At 41.7% G+C, this 26955-nt stretch overlaps 1 protein-coding gene across 1 annotated transcript in view; it reads left to right on the top strand.

The window, feature by feature from the left end:
* The first annotated feature begins 2511 nt into the window (after nucleotides 1-2511).
* The window catches only part of adamtsl2 (ADAMTS-like 2), a 48232-nt gene continuing 23788 nt past the window's right edge, over nucleotides 2512-26955 (top strand). The window contains exons 1-6 of the mRNA XM_067572998.1: nucleotides 2512-4949; nucleotides 20148-20253; nucleotides 24938-25080; nucleotides 25345-25420; nucleotides 25740-25842; nucleotides 26652-26797. Of these exons, the coding sequence (XP_067429099.1) occupies nucleotides 20149-20253; nucleotides 24938-25080; nucleotides 25345-25420; nucleotides 25740-25842; nucleotides 26652-26797 (573 nt within the window). The 5' untranslated portion in view covers nucleotides 2512-4949; nucleotide 20148. The remainder of the gene's footprint in view (nucleotides 4950-20147; nucleotides 20254-24937; nucleotides 25081-25344; nucleotides 25421-25739; nucleotides 25843-26651; nucleotides 26798-26955) is intronic.

Genomic DNA, 26955 nt, shown 5'->3' with positions numbered 1-26955 from the left:
TTTTAGCTGCCTCAAATTTCTGCTTTGCCATTAGTCTGAATGGACCCTAAATCTATTCATCACTATTTTTTAAATTAACAATGAATCAAATGTTCTTTGAGTATGTAGGAGTCAGTTGTAGAGTTGAACCCAAAGAAAGTGACGTTTTCTGTTAAGAAACTCTCACATGCTACCTACTCAGCACCAAATAGCAGACAAAGTTAGACACTAGCTGGTGAAGAAAGTGGAACTTCTAGCAGCTAAAGAACCAGATATTTTTCTCAGGAGTTAGTGGAGACTAAACCAGAGCTAAAAGGAAAGTGAATATTGGACTAACTAATAACACATTAGCCATAACAACTTTATAAGGGGATGATATTTCAGAGGTATGTGTCTTTCAGCATGTTATGGAGTTTATTATTTTTCTTTCAAAAAAAGTAAATGATGCTCTACACAGAATGGTGCAATGCAGAATGGGAAAATCGGTAATATGTTGTTTGTTCAATGCAGCTCAGCTGTGATGAACATTGAAGCCTCTAGGTGCCACTAATGCAGCTTTAGACTTTAAATGTGATAAAGTGATAAAAGATGTAAACAATAAACTTGCTCTAAGCAGTCAAAATAATTGATAATTTAAGTGTTGGAGAAAGTACATTTACCATCTTTTTCTTGTGATTCCATTTGCCACCTGTTGCCATCATCTGTTGAAGGCAAAAAACACAATTATCCAACTCAAAGTTCCCCCAGTATCCGTTCAGTTTCACAACTTGATGATAAACTGGGTAAAATACAGGGTAGCACCAGTTTACCAGTCTTGTTTTTACAGCTGATTAGGGCTGCAACTAAACAATTATTGTTATTATCAATTAATCGTGTTGTCTATAAAATGTCATAAAATAAAGATAGCTGCTTGAGCTGGTCTTTGAAGCGCTTTCTGGGGGCTCCTTGCACTTTCCTTCACGGAGTTCGCCAAAGAAGACGGCCTTTAGCAGTCACAAGCTCTCCGTCCTAGTGACACGCCCCGTCCATCACAGCTGGTGTTTCAGTACCATGGCTGCGATGCTCAGTAGATGTGCCTTCTCCAGCACTTCCTCAATGGAGATGTACTCCTGCCATTTGTGTTGAGGATGGTTCAAAGGTTTCGTTGGTGGAAGTGCTCTAGCAGATGCACCTGTTTCCTGTACACGACTCATGTTTCTGCTCAATATAGGAGAGTGGGGACTACAACCGCTCTGTATACCTTTTGCTTCATGGAGGGGCACAGATAGTGGTCTTTTGGTAGTTGTCTAGGTCTTTGCTGGTTGTGGCATCGTTGGACATGATCCTGCCCAGGTATGTGAAGTGCTCCAGTGTGTTGAACTTGGTGCTGTCAATGGGGATGTGTGGTGGACTATAGGGTTCACCAGGTGGAGGTTGGTACATCACTTCTGTCTTCTTCGGGCTGATTGTGAGGCCTTTGCCGCCTTTGCAAAGCCGTGGACTATGCTTTGTAATGCTTCCTTTGTATGAACGATCAAGGCACAGTCATCCATGAACAGGAGCACCAGGACCAGTTGCTCCAGGGTCTTCGTCTTGGCAAACAGATGCTGTAGGTTGAGGATGCTGCCGTCGGTTCGGAAGCGGTTGTAGGTGCCATCTGCTGTGTTGTCCTTGGCTATGTTTTCCTTGGCTTCGTGGAGCATCATACTGAAGAAGATGGAGAACAGTGTTGGGGCAAGTACACATTTCTGCTTGACGCCATTGGAGATGAGAAAGCTATCTGACAGGGAGCCGGCTAGCTTGACCTGCTCTAACTGATCCTCGTGGAGCTAGCGGAGGATGGTGAGGCTGAGATTTGCTAGAATTTTCCACAGACCCTCACGGCTCACTGTTTTGACTTTGACTTTGGTCAGGTCTATGAGGGCGGTGTAGAGACCCATGTTTTGCTCTTTGCATCTCTCCTGTATCTGCCTCAGCACAAAGATCATATCTGTGGTGCCCCTTTTTACACGGCAGCTGCACTGATTTTCTGGTGTGTTCTCTGCAAGCGTAGCGTGAGCCTGTTCAGGAGGACTTGGGCTAGGATCTTGCCAGCGATGGAGAGTAGTGTGATGTAGAGGACTGCATTGGGAATGGGACACTGTGGGTCCGGCAAGAATGGAAATCTCACAGGAGCAGGCAGTTTTAACTTTGCTGTGGGTGGGAATCAGCGGTCAAAAAATAAACTGCCAGTCCTGGGATTCAGCTTGCGCTGCAAGCCGACTCTCACAGAGCCAGGCAGAGTAATTATGCACTAGTACATAATATCACTACGTTATTACCGACAGATATGCATCTCTTTATTAACACTATATAGAAAAATAACATGTTTTCCCTGCGGGACAGGAGAAGACACAAAATCAATAAGGGTGTGAATGGTGTTTGTGGGTGCAGGCGGGAGTGGACACACACATTGCGGGACTGGGCAGTAATGGTCAGAAATCCAGCAGGAGTGGGTGAGAGTGGGATTAAGAAAACAGTCCGGTGCAGGGCTCTGGTGTGATGCCCCTGATTTCCCGCTCTTGTTCTTGTAAAGGGGGCTGACGTTTGCATCTCTGAGGTCTTGTGGGATGATCTGACACTCCCAGCAAGAAGTGAACAGGCTCTCTAGTCCGTCTCCCACTGGGTTGCCACCTTGCTGGACGACTTCTGCTGGGATTCCACCACTGCCAGGTGACTTCCCGGGGCTCAGCTGGGTAATAGCCTTCTCAATCTCAAGGAAGTCTGGTGGGTGGTCAAGGTTCAGCTTTACCTCCACCTAGGGGATCAGGTCCAGCGAGGACTCTTGCATGGAATGCTTGTTGCCGAAGAGGCTCTCAAAGTGCTCCGACCAGCACTGCCTGATTGCATCCTTGTCCATCAGAAGGGTTGACCCATCAACAGAGTGTAGTGGAGCTTGGGTTTGGTCATGGGGGCCATACGCTGCCCTGAGTGCCTCATGGATGGAGCCGATGTCCCCTGCATCAGTAAGACGTTGAATATGTTCTGTGAGGGCAATCCAACAATCATTCTTAAGGGTGCGCAGTTTGGATTGGAAGGTACTGCAGGCTTCTTGATAGGAAGTTTGGCATTTTTCCGTGATCACTTAAAGAGGACATATTATGCACATTTACAGGTTTATATTCTGAATCTGGGGCTCTGCATGACTTCAAAAAGCTCCTTATTTAACTCACATTGACCTTTTATGCAGCTCCTCAGTTCAGCCTCTCTATGAAACAGGCTGTTATAGCTCCTGGCTCTTTAATGCCTTTATTCCACCAGGCATGGTTGTGTCCTGTTGCTCCGTCCTCTGCATGACATCATACCCCACCAGGAGCATTTCAGAAGCGGAGCGTTTTACTGTGGCAGCGCCAGAGAGAAGAGAGCCACCCCTTTACCTGAAGAGGAAACCGGGGACCGGGGCAGTCATGGCAGCAGTGATGTCATATAAAATCTTGTGATTTTCCACTTCCAAGATGAACCTCTTGTCATCCATGGTGACAAATATCCTCTGACTGGTTGACTTCTGGCCTGGTGTCACCGCTTATAACGTAATCTTGATGTAGTGATATGATATACGATCGGGAGTCTGCAAAGGGTGTTTTATTTTGAAAATTGACTGGATGCTCTTTGCCATTCCTGTGTCTGACTTCCTGTCCGGCTAATCTGCTCAGTGCAGCTCACTCGGTGGGATCAAGCCATAAGGCCTCCTCCTGATGAGCCAACTCTGTTCTGATTGGTTAGTTGACGCAAGCTGCATCTTGCCAGACTTTTAGCGGCAGGGAAGCTACGTAAACAGACAACAGTAGCAGGATTTCACTACTTTTTCTCGATCTTTACTTGAAACGTTAGCTTCTCAAATACATTCGTATATGTTGGAGCCGAAATCCGATGTGAAATATGAGAGTTGAGAGACAACGTGAACAACACAAGGAACAACGTTAGCAACCAAGGCTACAGAATGGACACCCGTTTATAGGCATGCACGAAGAGCCGATGTCAGCTCATCGGCATCGGCAAAGCGTAATATGTCCCCTTTAATCAATTAAATTTCTATCAATCGACTAATAGATGAACCAACTAAAGCTCTACAACAGTTATTGAACTGGTTATCGGACTTCAACTCTGTTTTTTCAAGGGATGTGTCACAGCTGTCATATTAGCAGTGTTATATTTTTTGCATCTACCACTGTCTTACTGGAAGACATATTGTTTTTATTGAGTTTGGAGTTTTCAGATGTTGGTATTGGCTTTCAAAACAACCCTATCAGTGCAACCCTAGAGAAATGAATGAGAACGTTTCTTCCGGAAACTGATGTTTCAGCTCCGTCTGGAGGACCCGAGGGAGGAGAGCACTGTGGGAAATAGTGAGTTCTCCTCTGTCTCCTGTCTGTCTGTCTCTCAGAGTGATAATCTTTACCCAAAAGAACAGATTAAAGAGGAAAGATGAGGGCAAACAGTGTGAAGGTGTAAAGTTTGTGAATTGTTTGTGTTGATTTTTAATATCCACAAGTGCTTTGGTAGACTTGAGATGTTAATAAACTCAGTCTGACTTAGAGAAAAAAAAAACAAAAAAAAAACAACAGACATTCAGAGAGCAGCCAGCCAGGATTGCTCCTGTTTTTTTCTCCTAACTCCTCTGATCCTCCCACCTTCTCCCTGCGCTGCCACTCTGCTTCTCCTGCTGACTAAGGAGGAGGAGGAGGGAGGAGGAAGAGGGATGCAGGGAGAGCACACCTTACCTCCCTCCCTTCCTCTCTTTCTTCCTCCCTCTCTCTGTCTCTCCCTCTTCACTCCACAGCGACAGCCGCACTCACCAACACACCACAACACACCACCGCTGTCGCTGGCACGCTAACACACACACACACACATTCACACACACACACACATACACACAAAAACACACACATACACACACTGAGCGGCATCCTCAACACAGACCGAGACGCCCTTGGACTGCTGCAGGCGAGGTGAGTGGGTAAATATTTGAAACCTCCTCTGTGTGTGTGTGTATGTGCATGTTTGTGCATGTGATTGTGACTATTGGAGTTTGTGTAAGTTGTGTTAAGTGTGTTTGGTGTGTGCTTCTTTGTGTGTTTTGTGATTCAGTGTGTGTGTGCACATGCCCTCTTGTGTGTGTTTGTGTGTGTGTGTATGGCTGTTTGTATGTCTGCATGTGCTGGTGTGGTTTCTCTTGCATCAACTCTGCCTATGTGTGTTTGTGTGTGTTTGTGTCTGTGTGTGTGTGTGTGTGTGTGTGTGTGTGTGTGTGTGTGTTAGCGTGTGTGTTTTACGAGGCACACCAGAGCCAATGAGACTTGTGTTTTGCACCAGACCAAAACAAATCCACAAAATAATGCTGACTCTCTTTCAGACGTGTGTGCGTGTGTGTTTGTGCATGCACGCATGTGTTTGTGAGTGTGTGTACCCAGAGAGGCCAGAGTCTGTCTGGAAACTTGTCAGCTGATGGGAGATGTGTGTGTGAGTTTGTGTGTGTGTGAGTTTGTGTGTGTGTGTGTGTGTGTGTGTGTGTGTGTGTGTGTAAACTAGTGAGTTAGAGGCTAATATTCATGCCAATGCTACTTGTCAAACTGTGGATTCTGGTTTTTGTGGCTGTAAACTGTTGCAGAGAATTACAGGATAAAACCTCCCCACGTCCTGCCTGTCGAGTTTCACTCTCAAAACTTGCTAAACTTTCTCTTGATAGTGTAAATATGTGCACAAAGTGACTCTTGGTGCATACATCAAGGTTTTTTTTTTTAATCCATATTAAATTTAAATGCATTTAAATACTGTTAAAGCAGTCATCTGAAACCTACTTGTCTAAAAACATTCACTTTTCAATCCAGTCAGTTTCATGTGAGGACAACTTATAAGTATCTAGTTACCACATTTAAAACTATTTCAAACCTTATAATCATTAGTTAAAGTCTTTTGACTTATGAGTTGAGGGGCGTCCATGGATCATGGACCTCAATGTTGCTGGTTCGAGAAGGCCTTTGTTGCATCTCTCGCCAACTCATTTCCTGTCATCTCTCTGCTGGTGCTATCTAATAAAGGCTTACAATGCCCCAATAAATTTTGAGTTGAAATATAGTTAAATAATGGAACAGTTAACTCATCAGTTAAGAGTTAAAGTTAGTGTGCTTGCCAGAGTTGTCTTAGGGCTAAAAATGAGGAGATGCTCTAGTTTTTTGGATAAAAATTAAAACTTAATGTTATTCACGATAAAGATTAGTATCCTCCGATGTCTAATAGTGGTCTTCAAGTGGCATTACAGCAACAGTATTAATGTATCTTGTCCTATTTATCTAACTTATCCAGTTAACTTATGCATGAACTTGTTCTAAATCGTTCTACTGTGAGTCTTAAGTTCGAGCTACAAATTACATTACATCGATATATTACAACAACTAAGGAACAAACACAAGTCTCCAGTAAATGATGCCTCAAAAACACATCTCTCAACTTTTACAACTTAAAGGGATATTCCATCCAAAATGTTTTTTGTTTTTTTTTGACTCTCTGTAGACTTGAAAGGTGACCGTAAAGTTTCTTCGTGCAAAAAGTGGATTTCAATCATGACAAATTTTACGCAAGAAACTTTCATAAAGAGAACTAAAATATCTATAGAAACTTCTCAAATCACTCCTGCAGCATGATCCATTTCTCCGCTGTATATTTTTATGCTCAGAATGTTCCGAACAGTTTTTGTTTTTCCCAAATATGACTAAATACACTGACTTCTCCTTCACTTCGGAGCATCGAGAAAGGCGGTTTTGCGATACTGAAGCTGTCGCTGTTGGTATCGCCATGTTGCTTATCAACTGCTCGAAATAACTGCCAGAATCTCCATTTATTTTTCTGAACGAAACCTTTTTCATACTGAATACACATGAAGACAACATCACTGTGCAGCTTGTTAATAGGTAAAAGTCTTTTTGTGGAGCGGCAGCATTGTGTGTTTTACCAGTGTGCTATTAAACTGCACAGACTTTCTCCAAGAAGTCTGGTGGTCAAAAAACCACTAATGGCCTCACTTGCCTTTGCAAAAACCTGCCTGAGAGTAATTTCATTTTTGTTTCATTGCGAGTAAATGTAATACAGATGAACTGGCTGGTTGTGTTCCTGGGAAAGCCGGCCCCAAAGAGCTAGTCAATAAATAGGTCAGAGTTCAAGTGTGAGCAATCCACTCCGGCCTCTGTTTGCCCTGGGGGCAACTAAACTCTGCTGACCTCCCCTCAACTTCTCAGACTGCCCCGCTTACTCATCCTCTGACTCTCTCTCTCTCCCTCTTTCTCTCGCTCACTTTGTCTCTTATCCATCATCTTATCCATCTGTCTGTCGGCCCTCTTTTGTTTTGTTTTTTTTGCGTATACATGAGGCTGAGGAGAGCCCAGATCCATTTTCCACTTTGCATGTGTACTTGAGAAGGGACTGCCGCTGAGAAAAAAGAAGAAAGTCTGGCTCGTGGAGCAGAAGGCAGAAAGGATGAGTCTGCCCGCTGACAAGCAGACACCCCCTCCCCCCCTCCCCCCCTCCCCCCAACCCCACCTCTCACACACACACTCCTCCTTGAGTTGGACCGATACTGGCTTAGGAGGGCAGACAGCAACACACTGGGATGTGTCTAATTGTCCGTACCTTGTACCGCTTTTTATCATTTTTGACTGTTTTCATGTAGTTTTCTCATAAATCCATCAAACCCTTTACTAAAACGTTGCATCTTACTATCGCTGGTACTATCTAGACGACTTCTGTTACCACCATGAAACAGCAATGTCCTGGGTTTAAATCTGACCTGCTACATTTTCCTTCATCCTGTCTATTCTCAGCTGTCTAAACCTTTATTAGGACTTGAACTTGTAACTAGAAAATACTTGACCTTGGGATCAGAAAGCTCTTTGTGACAAAACTCCATTTGCTGATGAAGACAGTTAGATGTGGTTGAAAACTGTCAGTGGACCTTGGTTTGCAATGTATTTGTCACATACACCAATTACCGTAAGGCCCTTACAGCACATGACTCCTTGTTCACTTCTAACACTCCGAATTATCTCTTGGTCTCACAGACTGATGTTCTTTTGCCCAACTTGCATTGAACACAGTTCTGATATGTCTTCCCAAACGTGCTGATGTATCCTGGGTAAACTGTAGTGCTTCCCCCTAACTGGGAATCCATATCAAAAGCGAGACGTAAGCACAGCATAAGTGCAACTGTAACGCTTTAATAAACCTGCCAGAGGGGAAAAAAAAACGACTCGGAACGTAAAAATACAGGAGGTCCCGGCGTGTGTCTTGGAGTTAGTGTGGATTGATACGTTTGATAAAACTGTTCTATGAGACGCGTGACTGACGGACGTCTTTACACCTTCTGTGTGGATTAGCTGTAAGCATCCATGACTTGAATCATCAGTCGAGAAGCCCGAGTCGATTGTACATGATTGTACACAGAGTAATGAAAGATAACAGCATGACAGCTGTAAACACACAGAGTTTTGTATTGAAATTAACTAATTACACAACTATGATCACAACTAGGAACACAGAGCAGTGCGCGACTTGTTTCTGCTTGCTGCTTGTCGACTCAGGTGTTGAATGTTAACTACTTATGAATCAGATGCTGGTACATCCTTCTCTACTGTCGTCCAGTGAGATCGACTCTTCAGCTGTCGGCAGCCACACAGGAGAGACAAACAGTTACTGAACTACTGTATGACCAGGTCGCACACTTTTGATTTCCTTGATTTCCCCCGAGTGAATGCATCAGCCCGGAGTAAACTGTGGTAATAGTGGATTAACTTTAAAAATACAGACAAACAGATGATGTTGTAGAAAGGAATCTTCAGTAAACCTTTCTGGTTTGCTTGCTGTAGATGTTTGCACAAGATGACCTACAATATCAGAGTGCAGTGGCAAATCATGCAAGGACAAGAGGTGAGCAGTACATACACATCAACGGTTACGGAGTCTGCAGAGGAGATGATACTAATAGTCTTGCTAAGATCTTATTGGTGTGTTCAGACAGAACATGAAGCAAACTTTCACTGCTTTCACCACAAAGTTTTACTGACTGTACAGACAATAGCTCCTACAAGGAAATCCAGCTCTTTCAGTTATTTTTCCTCCAGTCTCTTTCTATTTTTCCTATCATCTGTCATTCATAAAACCTCAGAATAAGCACAAATCTTTCATTCATGTTAAAACATTTTCAACTCTGTCCAACACCTCGTCTTTGGCCTGACTTCAAGGTCCATTGTCTTCGTCTGTCTTGAAACAGCTGCACCAACGTCGCCCCTCGCTTTCTGTTGCCATTAAGATTCAATAATACATTATTGTAGGGCTGCAACTCATGATTATTTTCAGTATCACTGAATCTATTGAGTATTTTTCCAATTCATTGTTTCATCTAAAAATATCAAAATAGTGGAAAAAGCCCATCACAAGTTTCCAGAGCCCACGTCTTCAAATTGCTTGTTTTCTAAGATCAAACTTAAAGATATTCACATGCACTATTGCTGAGTTATAAATAAATCAGTTGTGAATAAATTCTCAGTCGACTAATCAATTAATCAACTCATCATTTCTATATATATATGTATATATAGTTTTTTAAACATAAAACAAAATAAAGTTTTAAATAAAGTTTTAAACAATAAAGCAAACTAGTAAAATATTGATCAGTTCTGAACTAAATAATATCATTCATATCACAGGTGACCAACAGTGACTGGCTGATGTTCAGTGTTAGATAATAAATGTCCAGTATCGGCCTGATATATCGGTCTGACCGCTCTTCTCCAGCCTCCCATGGGACAGACTACCGCTGTCCTGTCTGTCTGCTGAGGCTGCCAGCGCTACAAAAACAGGACGGCGAGGGGCCCCAGGGGGCCGTCAGGGTGGGGAAGGCACAGAGGTGAGGGAGGGGGGGAGACAGCGAGGATAAGGGGACTGTGTTTACTTTTGTTCTCTGTGCCTGCCCTGCCCGGCTGGCTGGGAAACGACAGCGGAGGGGAGGAGGAAGGAGGAAGACCCTGTCTGGGCGAGCGAGAGGCAACAGGCCAATTCTGATTCTGTGTGTGTGTTTGTGTTTGTGAGCCAGGGAGACCCATGAGAGCATGCGATGGAAAGATGCAGAGGTTCTGGGTGTTTCTCTATGTGTGCATGGGCTTGGGTATGTGTGTGCTCTTGCGCTTCTATTGCTGTAAGGACCAAATTGTGTTTTATGAGGACATTTTAGCAAAGTTAGGACATTACAAATATTAAGGACACTTTGACAAATTGATAACATTCTGGAAAAGTGAGGACATGTTGGTATAGTGAGAACATGTTGGTATAGTGAAGACATTCTGGCAAAGTGAGCACATGTTGGTATAGTGAGGACATTCTGGCAAAGTGAGGACATGTTGGTATAGTGAGGACATATTGGCAAAGTGAGGACACGTTGGTATAGTGAGGACATTCTGGCAAAGTCAGGACATGTTGGTATAGTGAGGACAATTTGGCAAAGTGAGTGACATGTTGGCATAGTGAGGATATTTTGGCAAAGTGAGGACATGTTGGTATAGTGAGGACAATTTGGCAAAGTGAGTGACATGTTGGTATAGTGAGGACAATTTGGCAAAGTGAGTGACATGTTGGTATAGTGAGGACAATTTGGCAAAGTGAGGACATGTTGGCATAGTGAGGATATTTTGGCAAAGTGAGGACATGTTGGTATAGTGAGGACATGTTGGTATAGTGAGGACATTCTGGAAAAGTGAGGACATGTTGGTATAGTGAGGACATTCTGGCAAAGTGAGCACATGTTGGTATAGTGAGGACATTTTGGCAAAGTGAGGACATGTTGGTATAGTGAGGGCAATTTGGCAAAGTGAGTGACATGTTGGTATAGTGAGGACATTTTGGCAAAGTGAGTGACATGTTGGTATAGTGAGGACATTTTGGCAAAGTGAGCGACATGTTGGTATAGTGAGGACAATTTGGCAAAGTGAGTGACATGTTGGTTTAATGAGGAAATTTTGGCAAAGTGAGGACATTTGGCAAAGTGAGTGACATGTTGGTATAGTGAGGATATCTTGGCAAAGTGAGTGACATGTTGGTATAGTGAGGATATTTTGGCAAAGTGAGGACATATTGGTATAGTGAGGACAATTTGGCACAGTGAGTGACATGTTGGTATAGTGAGGACATTTTGGCAAAGTGAGGACATGTTGGTATAGTGAGGACATTTTGGCAAAGTGAGGACATGTTGGTATAGTGAGGACATTTTGGAAAAGTGAGGACATGTTGGTATAGTGAGGACATTTTGGTATAGTAAGGACATTTTGGCAAAGTGGGGACATGTTGGTATAGTGAGGACATGTTGGTATAGTGAGGACATTTTGGTATAGTAAGGACATTTTGGCAAAGTGGGGACATGTTGGTATAGTGAGGACATGTTGGTATAATGAGGACATTTTGGCAAAGTGAGTGACATGTTGGTATAGTGAGGACATTTTGGCAAAGTGAGGACATGTTGGTATAGTGAGGACATTTTGGCAAAGTGAGGACATGTTGGTATAGTGAGGACATTTTGGAAAAGTGAGGACATGTTGGTATAGTGAGGACATTTTGGTATAGTAAGGACATTTTGGCAAAGTGGGGACATGTTGGTATAGTGAGGACATGTTGGTATAGTGAGGACATTTTGGTATAGTAAGGACATTTTGGCAAAGTGGGGACATGTTGGTATAGTGAGGACATGTTGGTATAATGAGGACATTTTGGCAAAGTGAGTGACATGTTGGTATAGTGAGGACATTTTGGCAAAGTGAGGACATGTTGGTATAGTGAGGACATTTTGGCAAAGTGAGGACATTTTGGTACAGTGAGGACATTTTGGCAAAGTGAGCGACATGTTGGTATAGTGAGGACATTTTGGCAAAGTGAGGACATGTTGGTATAGTGAGGACATTTTGGCAAAGTGAGGACATTTTGGTACATCGAGGACATTCTGGCAAAGTGAGGACATGTTGGTATAGTGAGGACATTTTGGCAAAGTCAGGACATTTTGGTACAGTGAGGACATTTTGGCAAAGTGAGGACATGTTGGTATAGTGAGGACATTTTGGCAAAGTGAGGACATTTTGGTACAGTGAGGACATTCTGGCAAAGTGAGGACATGTTGGTATAATGAGGACATGTTGGCAAAGTGAGTGACATGTTGGTATAGTGAGGACATTTTGGCAAACTGTGGACATGTTGGTACAGTGAAGACATTCTGGCAAAGTGAGGACATGTTGGTATAATGAGGACATGTTGGCAAAGTGAGCAACATGTTGGTATAGTGAGGACATTTTGGCAAAGTGAGTGACATGTTGGTATAGTGAGGACATTTTGGCAAAGTGAGGACATGTTTATATTGTGAGGACATGTTGGTATAATGAGGACATGTTGGTATAGTGAAGACATTTTGGCAAAGTGAGGACATGTTGGTATAATGAGGACATTTTGGGAAAGTGAGGACATGTTGGTATAGTGAGGACATTTTGGCAAAGTGAGGACATTTTGGTATAGTGAGGACATTGTAGCATTTCAGTATGTGTGTGCGCTTGCACTTCTGTCTCTGTAAGGACTAAACTGTGTTTTATGAGGACATTTCTTAAAGTTAGGAGATTGCACATATTAAGGAGTTCAAATTTAACTTTATTATTATTATCCCAGAGGGCAACCGTCTCACAAGCCAAGAGTAACACTACAATAGACAGCACAAAGAACAATACAAAAGTTAAAAAAGACATAATCAAACACACATTGCTGTGGGTTTCTTAGGGTAGTCAAGGGTAAAATAAAGTGCATTATAGCAAAACATTACTAAAACAAGGTGCGAGTGCATGTCTGTTTAACAGGTTAATAGCTGTTGGAAGAAATGAGTGCTTGTGTCTGTTTGTTTTAATCCTTGAAATGGGTACCTGAGGGGAGAGTGCAGAAATCTGAGTGTAATGGGTGGTCAACATCAAGATTGGATGGCATGGGCTTCCTGCAGGGCTTGTCTCTTGAATAATTTCGGCAGTCCAGCCTGTCCGACTCCTATAACCTTTCTACAGTGCTTCATGATCCTGCTAAGATCGTTTACTTTTTCACACTTAGATTTCCAGACCAACAAACCATAGAAAAACACAATACTGACTAATGAAATATTTGAAAAAAATTGTCATTAGTGTCTTGTCAACATTGAAAGACCTCAGTTTCCTCAAGCAAAACAAGTGTTGTTGACCCTTCCTACATAAGACATCAGTATTTGCGTCAAAGCATAGTTTGCTGTCAATGACAATTCCCAGATGCTTATATGTCTCGACACTCTCCACCATCTAACCCTTGATGGTGGTATGTATAGCAGCCAGGGGTTTTTGTCTAAAATCAATGGACATCTCCTTGGTTTTGGTTGCATTACGCTGTAAAAAGGCCGCATCACTCCAAGCAACAAAATCATCAACAACTGGACTATGGCCTGTCTCTTCCACCTCCAGTAAGCTGACAATAACAGAATCATCAGCAAACTTCACAATGTGTCTGTTTTTGTACTGGCTACAGCAGTCATTTGTGTACAGGATATACAACAGAGGTGACAGGACACACCCCTGTGGAGATCCAGTCGAGGTCACCAGCGATTCAGAGAGGCAGCCATTAACTTTGTCCCTCTGGGTTCTCTGGATTAAAAAGTCTAAAATCCATCCCACCACATTCATATCTAGATTTGCAATGAGTTTATTAGCTAAAATATTGGGCAGGATCATATTAAAAGCAGATGAAAAGTCAATAAAAAGCAGTTGCAGTGTGTGTCGTGTCTTCCACCCTTCGATTGACCCTGTAAGCAAACTGCAAAATCATAAAGGACTTTGGGGTGTTTGACTCTTGCTATGGGAACAACTGTGGCCTGCTTCCATAGTTCAGGCATTGTCTGTTGTTTAAGTGATATGTTACAGAAGACAGAAGACAGCTGCTTAGCACGACTTGAGCAGACGACCACCTATCGTATCTGTCCCTGGACCCTTCCTGACTGATCATACTTTGTTCATCCAAAAAAAAGGGGGGAGGGCGGGAGGGGGGTAGTGTCTAACCTCAGAGCTCGAATTTCATTTGCAAAATCTAGAACATCAAACCTGAGATAGAATTCATTCAGCTCCTCTGCCAGCTGCTTATCAGATTTGGACCCATCAATATCAAACCTCCTATTGCTTTTTGCTTTAGCTCCAGTGATTGTGTGCATTCCATCCCAGCAGACCCCAAAGTATTTGTACTCAAGTCTCTCTCTAGCTTTTTCTTATAGTCTTGTTTTGCCCTCCTTATTTCACATTTGATTTCACGCTGCAGTCTGTGCTTCTCAACTAAATTCTCCCTCGTGAAATGTCTTGTTTCTCTCATTTATGAGGGCCTTTATTGGCTTTGTAACCCAGGGCTTATTATTTGGACACACTTCAACAGATTTCATTGGAATTACCATGTCTTCACAAAAGGTGACATAGCTTCTGATAACATCGGTGAGCTCATCTATATCAGAACAAGAGACAGTAAATACCTTCCAATCTATGCAGTCATAGCACCCAGCAGACGTTGGATGGAATCATCAGTCCAAGCTTTCACCTTCTTAGTCTGTGCTTTCTCCCATCTCAGAACGGTTTCGTAGACTGGTACAAGGAGCACCCAGTTGTGATCAGCTGACCCAATAGGTGACTTGATTATGGACACTTGGACAAAGTGAAGACATTTTGGCAAATCGAGGAGATTTTGTCAAATGAGGGCATTGCTATAAGGTGAGGACCCTGAACCAAAGTGATGAAATTTGAACAGATGAAGACATCCTGGCAAAATGAGAATGTTGGTGGTTGAGAGAGGACGTTTTGGCAAAAAGAGGCCATTGTGGCAAAACAAGGCTGGTTGACCAAAGTGAGGACTTTGCGGTGAAGTGGGTAAATTGTGGCAAAGTGCAGACATTTTAGCAATGTAAGAGGATTGTGGCATAGTCAGGACACTGCTGCAAACTGAGGTAAAGTGAGGACATTGTGTCAAAATGAGGAGGATTGACCAAAACAGACATTCTGGCCCAGTCCGCACTTCTTCAAGGGGCCATTTTAGGGCAATAACTTTTAGATTTAAGTTTAGACTCAGGTTTAGGTCTATGTTAATGTTAAGGTAGCTGTGCTGATTAAGATTAGGGCCATGAGTAAAGCCATATAAATGTATATATGTGCGTAAGCAGCACACAGCAAGAGCAAGTTTGAGTGTGTACGTTCATACTAGATCGTTTGCATACCTGTAAATGCACATGGCTCACGCTTCAGCATAAGTGTGCACGGCTGACTGTGTGTGTATGAGTGTGTGCACTCACTTACGCCACTGGCTGAGTGCATACGCATGTGTAGCTGTGTCTGACTCAGTGTTCGTCTGTGTGTGTATGTGTGTGTGTGTGTGTGTGTGTGTGTGTGTGTGTGTGTGTTTGGCAGCTGGCCGGGCTCCAGCTGTGTCTGGTTGGATAATGAAGTCCAGGTGCTGCTGCGCCTGCTTTAAGACACCTGTCACCAATATTTAGTGCCAGAGAAAGCCAGACTGCAAACAGGGCGAGACGAGCTGTTTGCTTATTTTAACAAGGCTGCCTAACTGGACCTGAGGACACGGGATGTACTATAAGCCCTTTCCTAGAAGCTCAGTGTGTGTGTGTGTGTGTGTGTATGGATGTATATGTGTGCATGTGTGCAGCACAGCCTCCAGAAATCATTCAGCTCTCCAACTTTTGCTGATTCAGAAGCTGCAACCAAAAGTGATTCCTAGGAGTTTTGGCTCAGAAAGTGAAATATTTTCATAGGTTTCAATTTTCAATAAATTTGTAACACATACTAATTAACACATTCGCCAATTTTCATTTTTGAGGAATAATCCTAATTTGATTCTAAGTTTAGGCAAAAACAACTCAAGACACTCAACACAATCAAGTCGAGCGGGTTAAATATTTTCTGCAAGCACAGTGTGTGTTTGTCAGTACGTTAGAATGCATTTATATATGTATGATTAAACCAGTGTGAGCCTTTGTGTATACATACATGCATTTGCATGCCAGGCTCCTCACAAGGAGAGGGACTGAGATTAACCAAAACAACAACAGGTTTGACTCCTTGCTTCTTATTACATCATCTTGTTGCTCCAGATATTCATAGTAGTTATTCATTCATAATAGTAGTGGATGGAAATACACATTAATTTGCATTTGCTTCTGTCGATTTTCTGCGTTAAATTTGGATGGAGACCCAGTTAGTGTGTTAGTCCACCACTCAAGACTTCTCTACCCTGTCTGTGGCACTCTTTTTTCAGTCTTTAAAAACAACTTACAAATATATAGTTTCATTTTTAAAGAAGTGTCTAATTTCCTAAAACAGCAGGACGCTGTAGTTTTTAGAAAATAATACTCAAACAGGAGGAAGTAGTGCATTTGTTGGGGCCTATTTTCACCCACAGATATGATGTGCTAGTGAGTAGTTCTGGCAGCAGGATGGTGTGTGTGGGATTGAGTCAAAATAAACTACATTGTGTGTGTTCATGGTGTGGTAATGAAGGAGCATGTCACCCAATGCAGCGGTGAGGCTCGTTAACAACGTGTTTTTAATAGTTTTTGGACAATAACAGAGTTTTATGGCACAGAGGGATAATATATTAGGCTTTGGATACAAAAATGCTTGTTAGTAGATCAATACATTGTTGGTTTTATTCTTTTTGTGGAATTTGTTGGCAATGAGAAAAATATAGAATATCAACAGACTTTGCCTTTAAAGCCAAATGTTTGATTATCTAAACATTTTTGTCTGCACCCAAAGAACTCTTCAGATAATCTTCTTTTCTTGTGTGTCCGTGCCTGTTCGTGTCAGCCTTTACATACAGACATCTACAGTACATTTCCCTATAGCCTGAGGTAGTCTGCTGCCTTCCTACAGCGGAGCCAAACAAAGGCTTACTGTACCTGTGTTAAGGTCTAGGAAACTTACCTTCGTCCTTCCAGCACACTGGGTCTTGTTTAACTTTTACACGGGCCCCTCCGCCGTCCAACTCCCGTCTCCAACACCTGTGGCCTCTCAACAGTCTGTCTGTGTCACCCTCCACCCGCCAGCGCCAGCACGCCGCGGACTGCCAACACATTCAAATACCTGCAGCCGGCACGCTGGTTTTGGCGTGAGTGTTCGTTGTCTGAGAAAATGCCCCTCACTTGCCATGCTGTTGTTACACTGGCGTTTCTCTGACGTGCTTGGAAACCTGACAGCGCATACTGGGTTACATTCGAAGCAGATTTACCTGATGCTGTAATCCAGAATATCTTTCAACTATCAGCCTTACATGCACTCATAAGATACAAGTCTAATGTAATCATGAAAATAATGAAAGTCAGGCAGGAGTTTTATAAACACTTTACTCTGTTTATGTGAGAGCTTTTATGAAACCTTTAGACAGAAGAAGAGTCCCTTCAGGGAGACAGAATGGAGAGTTTGATGCAACAGCTAGAGGCATTAGAAACAATCTGACAAAAAATTAGAATTACTAAAACTAGTATTGGTGGCAAGAACTGCCATACTACTATATTTACCTTTTCCAAAACCAGTAATCATAAAAGTTATTTTCTTGTATGGTGTAACATGTTTCCATATTTTGATTAAAACTGGTCAGTTGGGCCTTTTTTATTGTTAATCTTTGAAATGTGGATTAGAATTATAGTTGCATTAATAGATTTTAATTGCATCAATCATTTAAAGGAATAGTTAATACACATTAGATCAGAAGACCACTTTCATGTCTGTGGATTAAGAACAGAGCTGGAGTCAGGAGGCGATTAGCTTAGCTTAGCATAAAGACTGGAAGCAGTAAAAACAAACAAACAAACAAACACCTCCAAAGGTGTATTCAGACAGAACGTGAAGCAAATTTTCGCCTTGCATCATTCACGCATATTTGACCGCTGGACCATTTGTGTTTATTCACCCCAAACAAACAAAATACATTACTACGTTAGCTGTATGCTAGCTAGCGACAGACGCACTGACCGTGTCTGTGTCAGCCTCTGACTGAACTCAGAACTCACCAAACACTCTGGTTCTTTCTGTTATTTCCCCCTATTTCTCTCTCTTTATCCCCTCTCTTCTCTGAATGTTACTAAAGTACATAAACCACTGTGATATATGAGAATTTCTGTCAAGTTGAAACATTTTAAATTTCGTATTCATGTCAATTCGTGTCGTCCGGAGCAAATTTGTGTTTACTCACATCTTTGCATTGACTTTGTACATAATTGCAACACATTTAAAATTCACTTTGTGTTCTATCTGAACACACAGTAAAGAAAATGGACACATATCAAACTTACTCAAACAGAAAAAACTACAAGGTATGGTTTTAGCACGGGGGGGGGGGGGGGGGGGGTAATGACTGAAATGTCTTCTAACAGCTGGGCTCAGTGACAACCCTAACCCTTTCCACGTTTTACCTGTACAGAGACCCAAAAGTAAAAACTCAAGCTCACTGACTGTATTTGACAACCCACTAAAGTATAATTGGCTTCAGCCCGGTACTTTGTCAAAACTAAGAAATAGTTCCAGCACATAACTGCCCTTAAAACCCCAAATTGTCCTTTTTACATTTCAGTTTTTGTACATATTAAATGTACAAGGTACAACAAATTAGTTTGTGTTAGAGGTGTTAGTCTGTGTTTTTTTTTAATTTTGGACAGAGCCAGGCTAGCCGCTTACAGTAATGATGCTAAGCTAGGTTAGCAGCTCCAGCTTTATTCTCTTTGTACACATGAGAGTGATTTTGATCTTCTCATCTAACTCTCGGAAATAAAGCGAGTCAGCATATGTCCCAAAACGTATAACTCTTTCTTTAAGTGGCATGAAGTCCTCACGTTGTTGATGATGAAGCTCAGTTTTTAATTTCTTTTTGAATTGTCAAAAACAAATAATTGAATCATCTAAACTCTTTATCTATTATTAACCTTTTTGATTAGGATAAATTAAACTTATCGGGGTCCTAAAATGTAAATTTGTCTTAATTTAAATCACAGCAATAAGTTAAAGCAGCTTAGTTGTGCATTGACTTTCTGCTGTTTCAAATTGTCTATTTTATTACCGCTCTGTGCTCTTGAATCTTGGATCAACACTGATGTGGTTTACTGTCAGGCACCCGGCCTCCTCTCTCTGCAAAGGTAAAAAGCAGCAGCAGCACTTCAGGTATCCCCCCCTAAACAACCACAGATGTTCTTGGAGGCGAGGGATTTCACTGGAGAGTCAGAAAGGAAATATTACGACCACAATGTGTTCTCGCGGCGTAAAAAAAAAAAAAAAAAAACCCAACTTCAGGCCCTTCTGCGGGTTTGGAAGTTGAGAAGCCTCAATTTGGAGAGGGAAAAAAAACATGAAAAAACACCCACACATCTCAGCAATATGCTTTCATCCACAATTCACATAAGTGCCTGGACCTGGGTTTTTAATGCCACGAGAACTCATTAGTGGTCATGATATTTCCCTTCATACCCCTAAGCCATTGTTAAAGACTCAGCACTGGGTGCTTCCATCTAGAAACACAGACAGGTTTCTGGCTCTGACCGCCTCCATTAATCATAATGTTGGCTGCTCTGTGTTTAGTGAAAACTGTCACGTGTATGATGTCAGTCTGAGTGTTGAGCGCTTGAAAGGTTGCTGATTTCTGGCAGTTGACTGTCTTTCATCACAAACAGGACACAAGGCAGATTTAGGCAGAATTATTGCAGCGTAGCTTCACATTTTCCCAACATTACTAACAGCAAGGGTTTTCCTTTCTCTTTGTTGACGTCAGTCTGTTGATTTTCAACTGTTTAATAGCGCCAAGTGCCAATGTGCAAGTGCATGTTGCATGTCAGAAATTATATTTGACTATAACCTTTACATTATATCTTTTATCCTATTGTTATGTGATGTTATTTAGCGCATTTAAAAATGTTCATAATCAATGAATCTGCTATTTATTCATTTTTTATTCACTGATTAATAGTTTAGTCTATGAAATAAAGGAAATTTCTTCAATGTTTCAGGACACTTAAGGCTGCCGTAGTGAGTCCTCCAAATTTGTCTCCATATTAATGTTCTTTCTGTCTTTCCGTCTCTCTGATTGGCCAGGATGAGGGTGTGGTCATTGGAACAGTGTGGGGAGACAGGCGTGGTCCTCCTGGGCTTCCTTACACTGGCGGTGTCTGTGGGGAACCTGTCCACCAGGGGCCTGCAGGTAAACAACACATGCAACAAAACACTGATGACTAACTGTTTTTGTCTTCCACAGTGTTTTTCGGGGAGGGGGATAAAATCCAGTGAGTGCGTGTGTGACACGTTTGACTGGATTGTGCTGATTTATTTAAAAAGTACTATTCTTATATTTTGGGACAACTGTTAATTTGCTGTCTTTTCAGCCCAGTAAGCATTGTTTTAGTGATCTGCAGTTTAAGTTAAACTTAATACTGAAAGGACAGGTTCACAAGTTTCCCAATCTGTCTTAAACCAGCAGTCAGGTGTCCATATGAACAGTGAAAGAGGTTTTCCTCGCTGTAATCATTCCTCCTGTTCATACTGGTTGTTAAAAGATCCTTCAAATGTGCTTTCAATGTAAGTGATGGAGGCCAAAATCCACAGTGTTTCCCTGTTGAGCTGCAGGTGGAAGTATAGTAACAAAAAGAGGGACTTTGACACTAAAAAGACTGTAACGTTGAAAGATATCTACTTGATTTGACTTATTTGGATGCTGAAGCTTCATATTAGCTTCAAAACTTTTAAATACATTTTTGCACAGAGGGACTGTGGATTTTGTCTCCCATCACTTCCATTGTAAGTGCATTATGAAGGGATCTTCTAATGGTCAGTAGCAAGAAAAACACGTTTTAATGTTCATTTGGGCTCCTGACTGTTGCTTTAAGACACACTTGTAAAATTGTGAACCCGTCTTTTAAATTTATAACTTTATAACTTATATAAATTTGTCTAAATATTGAATCAGGTTGTAATTGCACCTTAGAATATATGCACTGAAATGGTCAAACAATGGTCATATATAGCCGAGACATCTAAGAATCTTTCAGCCAAATTTACCCCAGTTTTACCTGAATGTCTAAACCTGTTGATCAAAGTCTCTCTCTGGACCAGCCTGTGGTCTACTATCGTTTGACTATCAGTATTTAGTATTTTCACTTGGGATGTTTTGTTCATCGTTCTTTCTGAAAAGCTGAAATATGAAACTGGGATTTTGTTCTAAGGTAAATGGGCAGCAACCTTCCGACTATTGTCCACTGACCACTTTTTCTGTGTCCTGTGTGTGCTACGAATAATCATATAACATGACATTATGACATCTGGCTGGTTTGTTTCACCATTTAGTAGGGATGTACTCGAATACAAATACGTTATTCGGTAAAGCACAAATAGTGTTTTTTTTATTTATTTTTTTTTTACAAATATTTGTTTCATACAAATATTTTAAAAATTGTTTGTTTTTGGGAAGAAAAAAAAACATGTCAAATACCAGCACACAGGTCAGTTACAGTCGCTATCTCAGTGTCTCTCCTCTGCTCCGCTGTGATGTCTATCAGCAGGTCTCAACGAGGGGAGTCACATCCACCTGCTACATGACGCACATTTCCTTATTTGGACATCACTTTAATTTTCATCTTTAATTTTCTAAAATTATAAGCGTAATAAAAACAAAAACAGGATTTTTAAGCCTCTCTCCACTTGTATTCGAATACAAATACAAATAATTTTGCTGCCTCAACAAATACAGATACAAATACAAATACTGGGATCTCTGCACATCCCTACCATTTAGCCATAGACACATTATCATAACCTTATGTGGTTCTTAAATGTTAATATAATACTTTTTGTTTTACTTTTACTGATTAGTATATGCACATTTATCTATTTTTATCTATATCTATATTTATTTTATGAAAAGCCAATGAGAGAAACCTTCTATGAGATTGAATAGTAGATAAGAGCATTGTCTGGATAGTACTAGTGGAACAAAGGCTACTGTAGCTCATAAGTGCGTCAGGACTGCAGCTCTCTGTAAACTTCTGCAGATCAAATCAGTCGCAGCATCCGCACCTGTTGACATTTTCCCTCAACGATGACATGACATGACAAATTAGGAAGAAAAAGTTCCCTCGCAAAACAACACCCACTTCCTCAGCAGTGACATTAAAGTCTTCCAGACTGTTTAGATCAGAGTCACAGCGTCTGGTCATCACCAGTAAGGCTGGAATCACTTTTTCTATTGTCAATCCCTGCTGATGATGATGTTGTCTGACATTTTAACTCTCAGCTGGATCTTTGACTTCACTGCAGTTAATCTTTTCTTTCACTGATTATTAGCATGCCAGTAAAATGAGCAGAAATCTGGCCGGATACTGTGTCTTGATCAGTCAGCCAGTAGGTAACTACATGTAAGTGGATGCAGCTTGTCAAAAAAGGACACCAAATTCATTGATTTTTGAGTCGGGATACAGTAGACTGGGATTTAACCAATACCATGTTGTCTGCATGATGTCCTGCAGGATTTCCACTCTTACCAGTAAACACACAGATGCTTCAGTATTAATAATCTAATGATGTCATATATAATAACATATGAGTCAGAGGGACCAAACCACTACTTTTACTTTAATACTTCAACTACATTTTGCTGCTTTACTTAAGTAGGATTTTTCATGCAGAACTTTTACTTGTAATGGAGTATTTTGACATTGCTGCATTGGTACTTTTACTTAAGTAAAGGATCTCAGCACTTCTTTCAATACTGGTTTTAATGCTTAGATGTACTTTCAGTTGGAAATGTTGTGTTTTAATGTGTTTTAATGCCTTTTATACTTGTTGTTTGGTCCTTTTTTAGGTTTTCCTCCTGTCCTTACTCTTCTTTCTTCAGTGAAAGTTGACTCTGCGTTGGTTTGTCTGCCTTGTTGTTGCCTTTTTGTTCTCGTAAACATGGTATTAACATCTTAAAGAGATCATACTGCTAAAAAAATGGCTAAAAAGGTCAATTAAAAAATTAAAAGTGTAACTAAACTAAAACATAGTAAAGTAAACACTAACTCGACTAATTTGAGCGCTGTGATGGGCTGCTGTCAGTCCACCCGTCATTCCCTCTCTTCACTCTCATGGTCTCTCTGTACCCATCTCTCCTTGCATCTCTCTCACTTACGCTCTCCGTCTGGTATTTCCAGTGTCTCTCGCCCTCTCTCACAGCTGCTCTGTCTCACACCTTTACAAGGAGCTCAGTGCACACATTCCAGCGGTCGCTCTGAAGGATCTGTCTGAATGAAGGGACGCAGCCATCGGTCTGAAATAATGCTGCTCCTGCACATCAGGAATGTGTGAAACCTTGACCATCTTCACACTGTGGAGTCTCAGTAGAAAAACACTCCTGACGCTCATCTACTGTGGTTCTATTTGGCTCTGATGGACTCCTTACAGGCTGTGTTTTACACAGTGGAGTCAGAATACAAAAAAAACTATTACAACCACTGCTACTGGTGTTTCTGTCGCTAACACTATCACAAGTACCACTGCAACGGCTTGTACTAATTCTATCCTGCTTCTACTCCAACTATTATCTCTACTACTAATAACAATAATAATAATAATAACAATAATTATAATCATTTTTTCGGTCAAAGTTGACCCGGGAGGACAAAAGTTGCACGGTCGACTGGAAGACATCAGCAGACCGAATACTAACTGGAAGACTATTCAAAAGCTGAAGATCCAGTACAGAAAACGCTCAATCACCCTTTTAGCTTAACCTGGTCTAACCAGGCAGATCTTTTTTGGACAGTAAGGAGTTAAAAGTTCACTGATGTACTCGGGCGCCATGTAAAGCCCATGAATAGGATTTTAAAATGGAAAGAAACTGGTAACCAGTGCAAAGGGGCTAAATCTGTGGTGATGTGAGAAGAACGTTTGTTCTGCTCAGTCTGAAGCTCCACCAGCAGCATTAAAGCAGGTAAACAAAGAGTTATAATAGTTCAGGCATGAAGATATTAAGCATGAAAATTGTTTTGGTATTTGCTAGAAGACAACATGGTTCAGATCTTGGAAAGATTCCTGAGTTGATAAAAAACATGATTGGAATAATTTTTGGTGTGTTGTTTAAAGTTTAGCTTGCTGTCAAAGATAACACCACCAGTGAACCCACTGCCCTTTAAAGGACCAAGCAGCGGCTGGACTGGTTTATGGAGGTGCTCAGGACTGATGATAAGGACAAAAACATTTGTTTTATCTCTCACACCAGCTAAACAGCTCTGTTTACTTTTTTTTTTTGTACCACTCCCATTAATGCTATGACAACCACTTCTACTGCTACTTTTGCTGGTGTTACTCAGCAACTACAACATGGTCAAAACATGGTTGAATTTAGGCTGTTATGGCAACAGCAGCAGTACTGTGGCCCTTTTGAAAAAGAGAGCATTACTTTCACTGAAGTTTCCCTTGGATGAATAAAAGTTAAAAAAGTAACCAACCACATGAAAGATGTATTATTTGGAGTGAGGCAGAATTGGGATTCTGGCCCAAATGCAACAAATCAGATGTAATCTGCTTGTAGGGATACAGACAGGCGTGGCTGTTGGCTCGCTTGGAGGATGTAAAACCTGAACTCAGTGATTAAGCTCGAGTCTACCACATGGCTACTGTCTCGCTGCATTCAGATGGATTCATTGCTCAGTCCCAGTGCTGTTTCGTATCATAAATCAAACAAAATCACATGTTATTTGATTAAACTCTTCACGCAAAACTGCTAGGAGTGCACAGCTGTAAAAAAAGATGAATGAAATAGCGAAAGTCTTCTGATTTGATCGACTACAACTGTCAAATGAATTGCCGCTGTTTGTGTGTGTGTGTGTGTGTGTGTGTGTGTGTGTGTGCAGGAGGAGGGCGTGGCCTCCAACAGTCTGGAGGAGGAGCTGGAGGTGACCACATACTGGTGGGGGGAGTGGGCCAAGTGGACGGCCTGCACCCGCACCTGTGGAGGAGGAGTGATGGCACAGGAGAGACACTGCCTCAAACAGAGGTCAGTCAGCCTACACACACACACACACACACACACACACACACACACACACACACACACCTTCTACTTCAGCAGGGGAAACAGTCAACTCCTCTTTTTTGCAAGCAAACTAGAATAAATCAAATTTAATAGAGTAATAGATTTAAGCTGGACTGGAGATGACAGATCTCAACCTGATATGATACCTAATATTGTTTCATTATATCCAATCTTTTGTTTTAAAATATGCTGTTATTTCTCCAAATGTTTGTTTTCTGTCCAAAGAAAGAAAGTTGCTGCTGGGAAGGACAACATGACTTGTACAGGAACCGCTAAGAAATATCACCTCTGCAACACTAAAGTGAGTCACACACTCTTCCAGCTAATTTCTCATCTCTTTATTTCACGTCTTCATTAAAAAACAAACACAGTCCTTCTGACTGGCTGACAGTGGGAGGACTGTGGTTGTACCGGGCAGCTCTCAGGCCCGACTGTATGTAGCTGTTTGAAAGAGAAGCCGGGCGGGGGCTCGAAAAATGATCGTGCGTGGTCAGAAAAACCGTCCCTGCTCAAATAAACGCTTCAAAAGAATATATTTGTATAACATACTGTCAAACCGAGTCTTAACAAGTGTGAAACAGACCTGTTTTAATGATCTGTGTTGTCTCTCTGTTCTGCAGGAATGCCCTGCCACTGGGAGGAGCTTCAGAGAGGAGCAGTGCTGGTCCTTCAACTCCCAGCTTTACAATGGGAGGAACTATCAGTGGAAACCTCTGTATCCTGGTATAATAACACCCACAAAACGCCTTGACAGCCTTTTTTTTTTTACCGCAGTAAGCGAACCAGAGGTGACTGAGGTCTTTGCTGCTCAACATGCATTGCCTCCAAATCAGTAGCATACATTTATATCGGCTATAATCGATATTTTTTATAGTAACACAGCTGTCAGTGTGTAATATGTTAGTCGTGGCTCGTAGTGATGAACCTACACAGCTCCTTTCAGCTTTACGGAGCTTTATAGCGAGTTTCATCTCATTGTTTATCTGTCCGGCAGCAACTTTACTGCTCAGCGCTCTCATAGCTGCGCTGTTTTCAGAAGAAAAGCTCTAAAAAGCCGCTGTACACTACCTGCTCACCACCAAACAGCAAACAGACACAGTTAGCTGTAGACTAGCTGGTGAACATAGTGGAGCATTTAGCAGCTAAAGAGCCAGATATTTCCCTCAGGAGTTGGTAGAGAGTGAATGTTGGACTTACATTAACCAGGTGGACAGAAACACGACTCCAAATACTGTAAGCAACTGTTTGCAAACATATTAGCCGTAATAATTCATAAGGCCATAATAAGGCTGTGGGTTTACTGCAGTTTTAAGCTACAACAACGTCCTTAATAATAGCAGAAGTAGCAGAAACAGAAATAGAAATAACAGTAGAAGTAATGCAGAAGTAATAAAGTCAGTTGTAGTAAAAGAAATTGTCGTGTTAACTGAAGTGATCAGAAACGTATAATTAAAAGTAGTAATTGTCTCATTTTGAGCGTTGGCGGTAAGAAGACAGTGACCTCTGACCTGTACTGTGCTGTCCATCTCCAGACGACTACGTTCACATCTCCAGTAACCCCTGCGACCTCCACTGCACCACAACCGACGGCCAGAGGCAGCTGATGGTGACGGCGCGAGACGGCACTTCCTGCAAGTACAGCAGCTACCGCGGCGTCTGTGTGGACGGTAAGTGTGAGGTGAGTCCAGCTTCTTATTTACTTCGTACCTGTTTTTACTTCTTCTTAACACATGTACGTGATTTTACTAAACCACAGAATGAAAATGCCGTCGTTATCAACTCCGGTTTCTGTTTTTAGCGTCGCTGAAGTTTGTGCGACAGACAGCAGCTGCAGAC

The sequence above is a fragment of the Thunnus thynnus genome, chromosome 2 (assembly GCF_963924715.1).
Source record: "Thunnus thynnus chromosome 2, fThuThy2.1, whole genome shotgun sequence".
Taxonomy (NCBI): domain Eukaryota; kingdom Metazoa; phylum Chordata; class Actinopteri; order Scombriformes; family Scombridae; genus Thunnus; species Thunnus thynnus.
The sequence above is the reverse complement of the archived record's forward strand: the minus strand, read 5'-3'. Positions and strand labels throughout refer to the sequence as shown.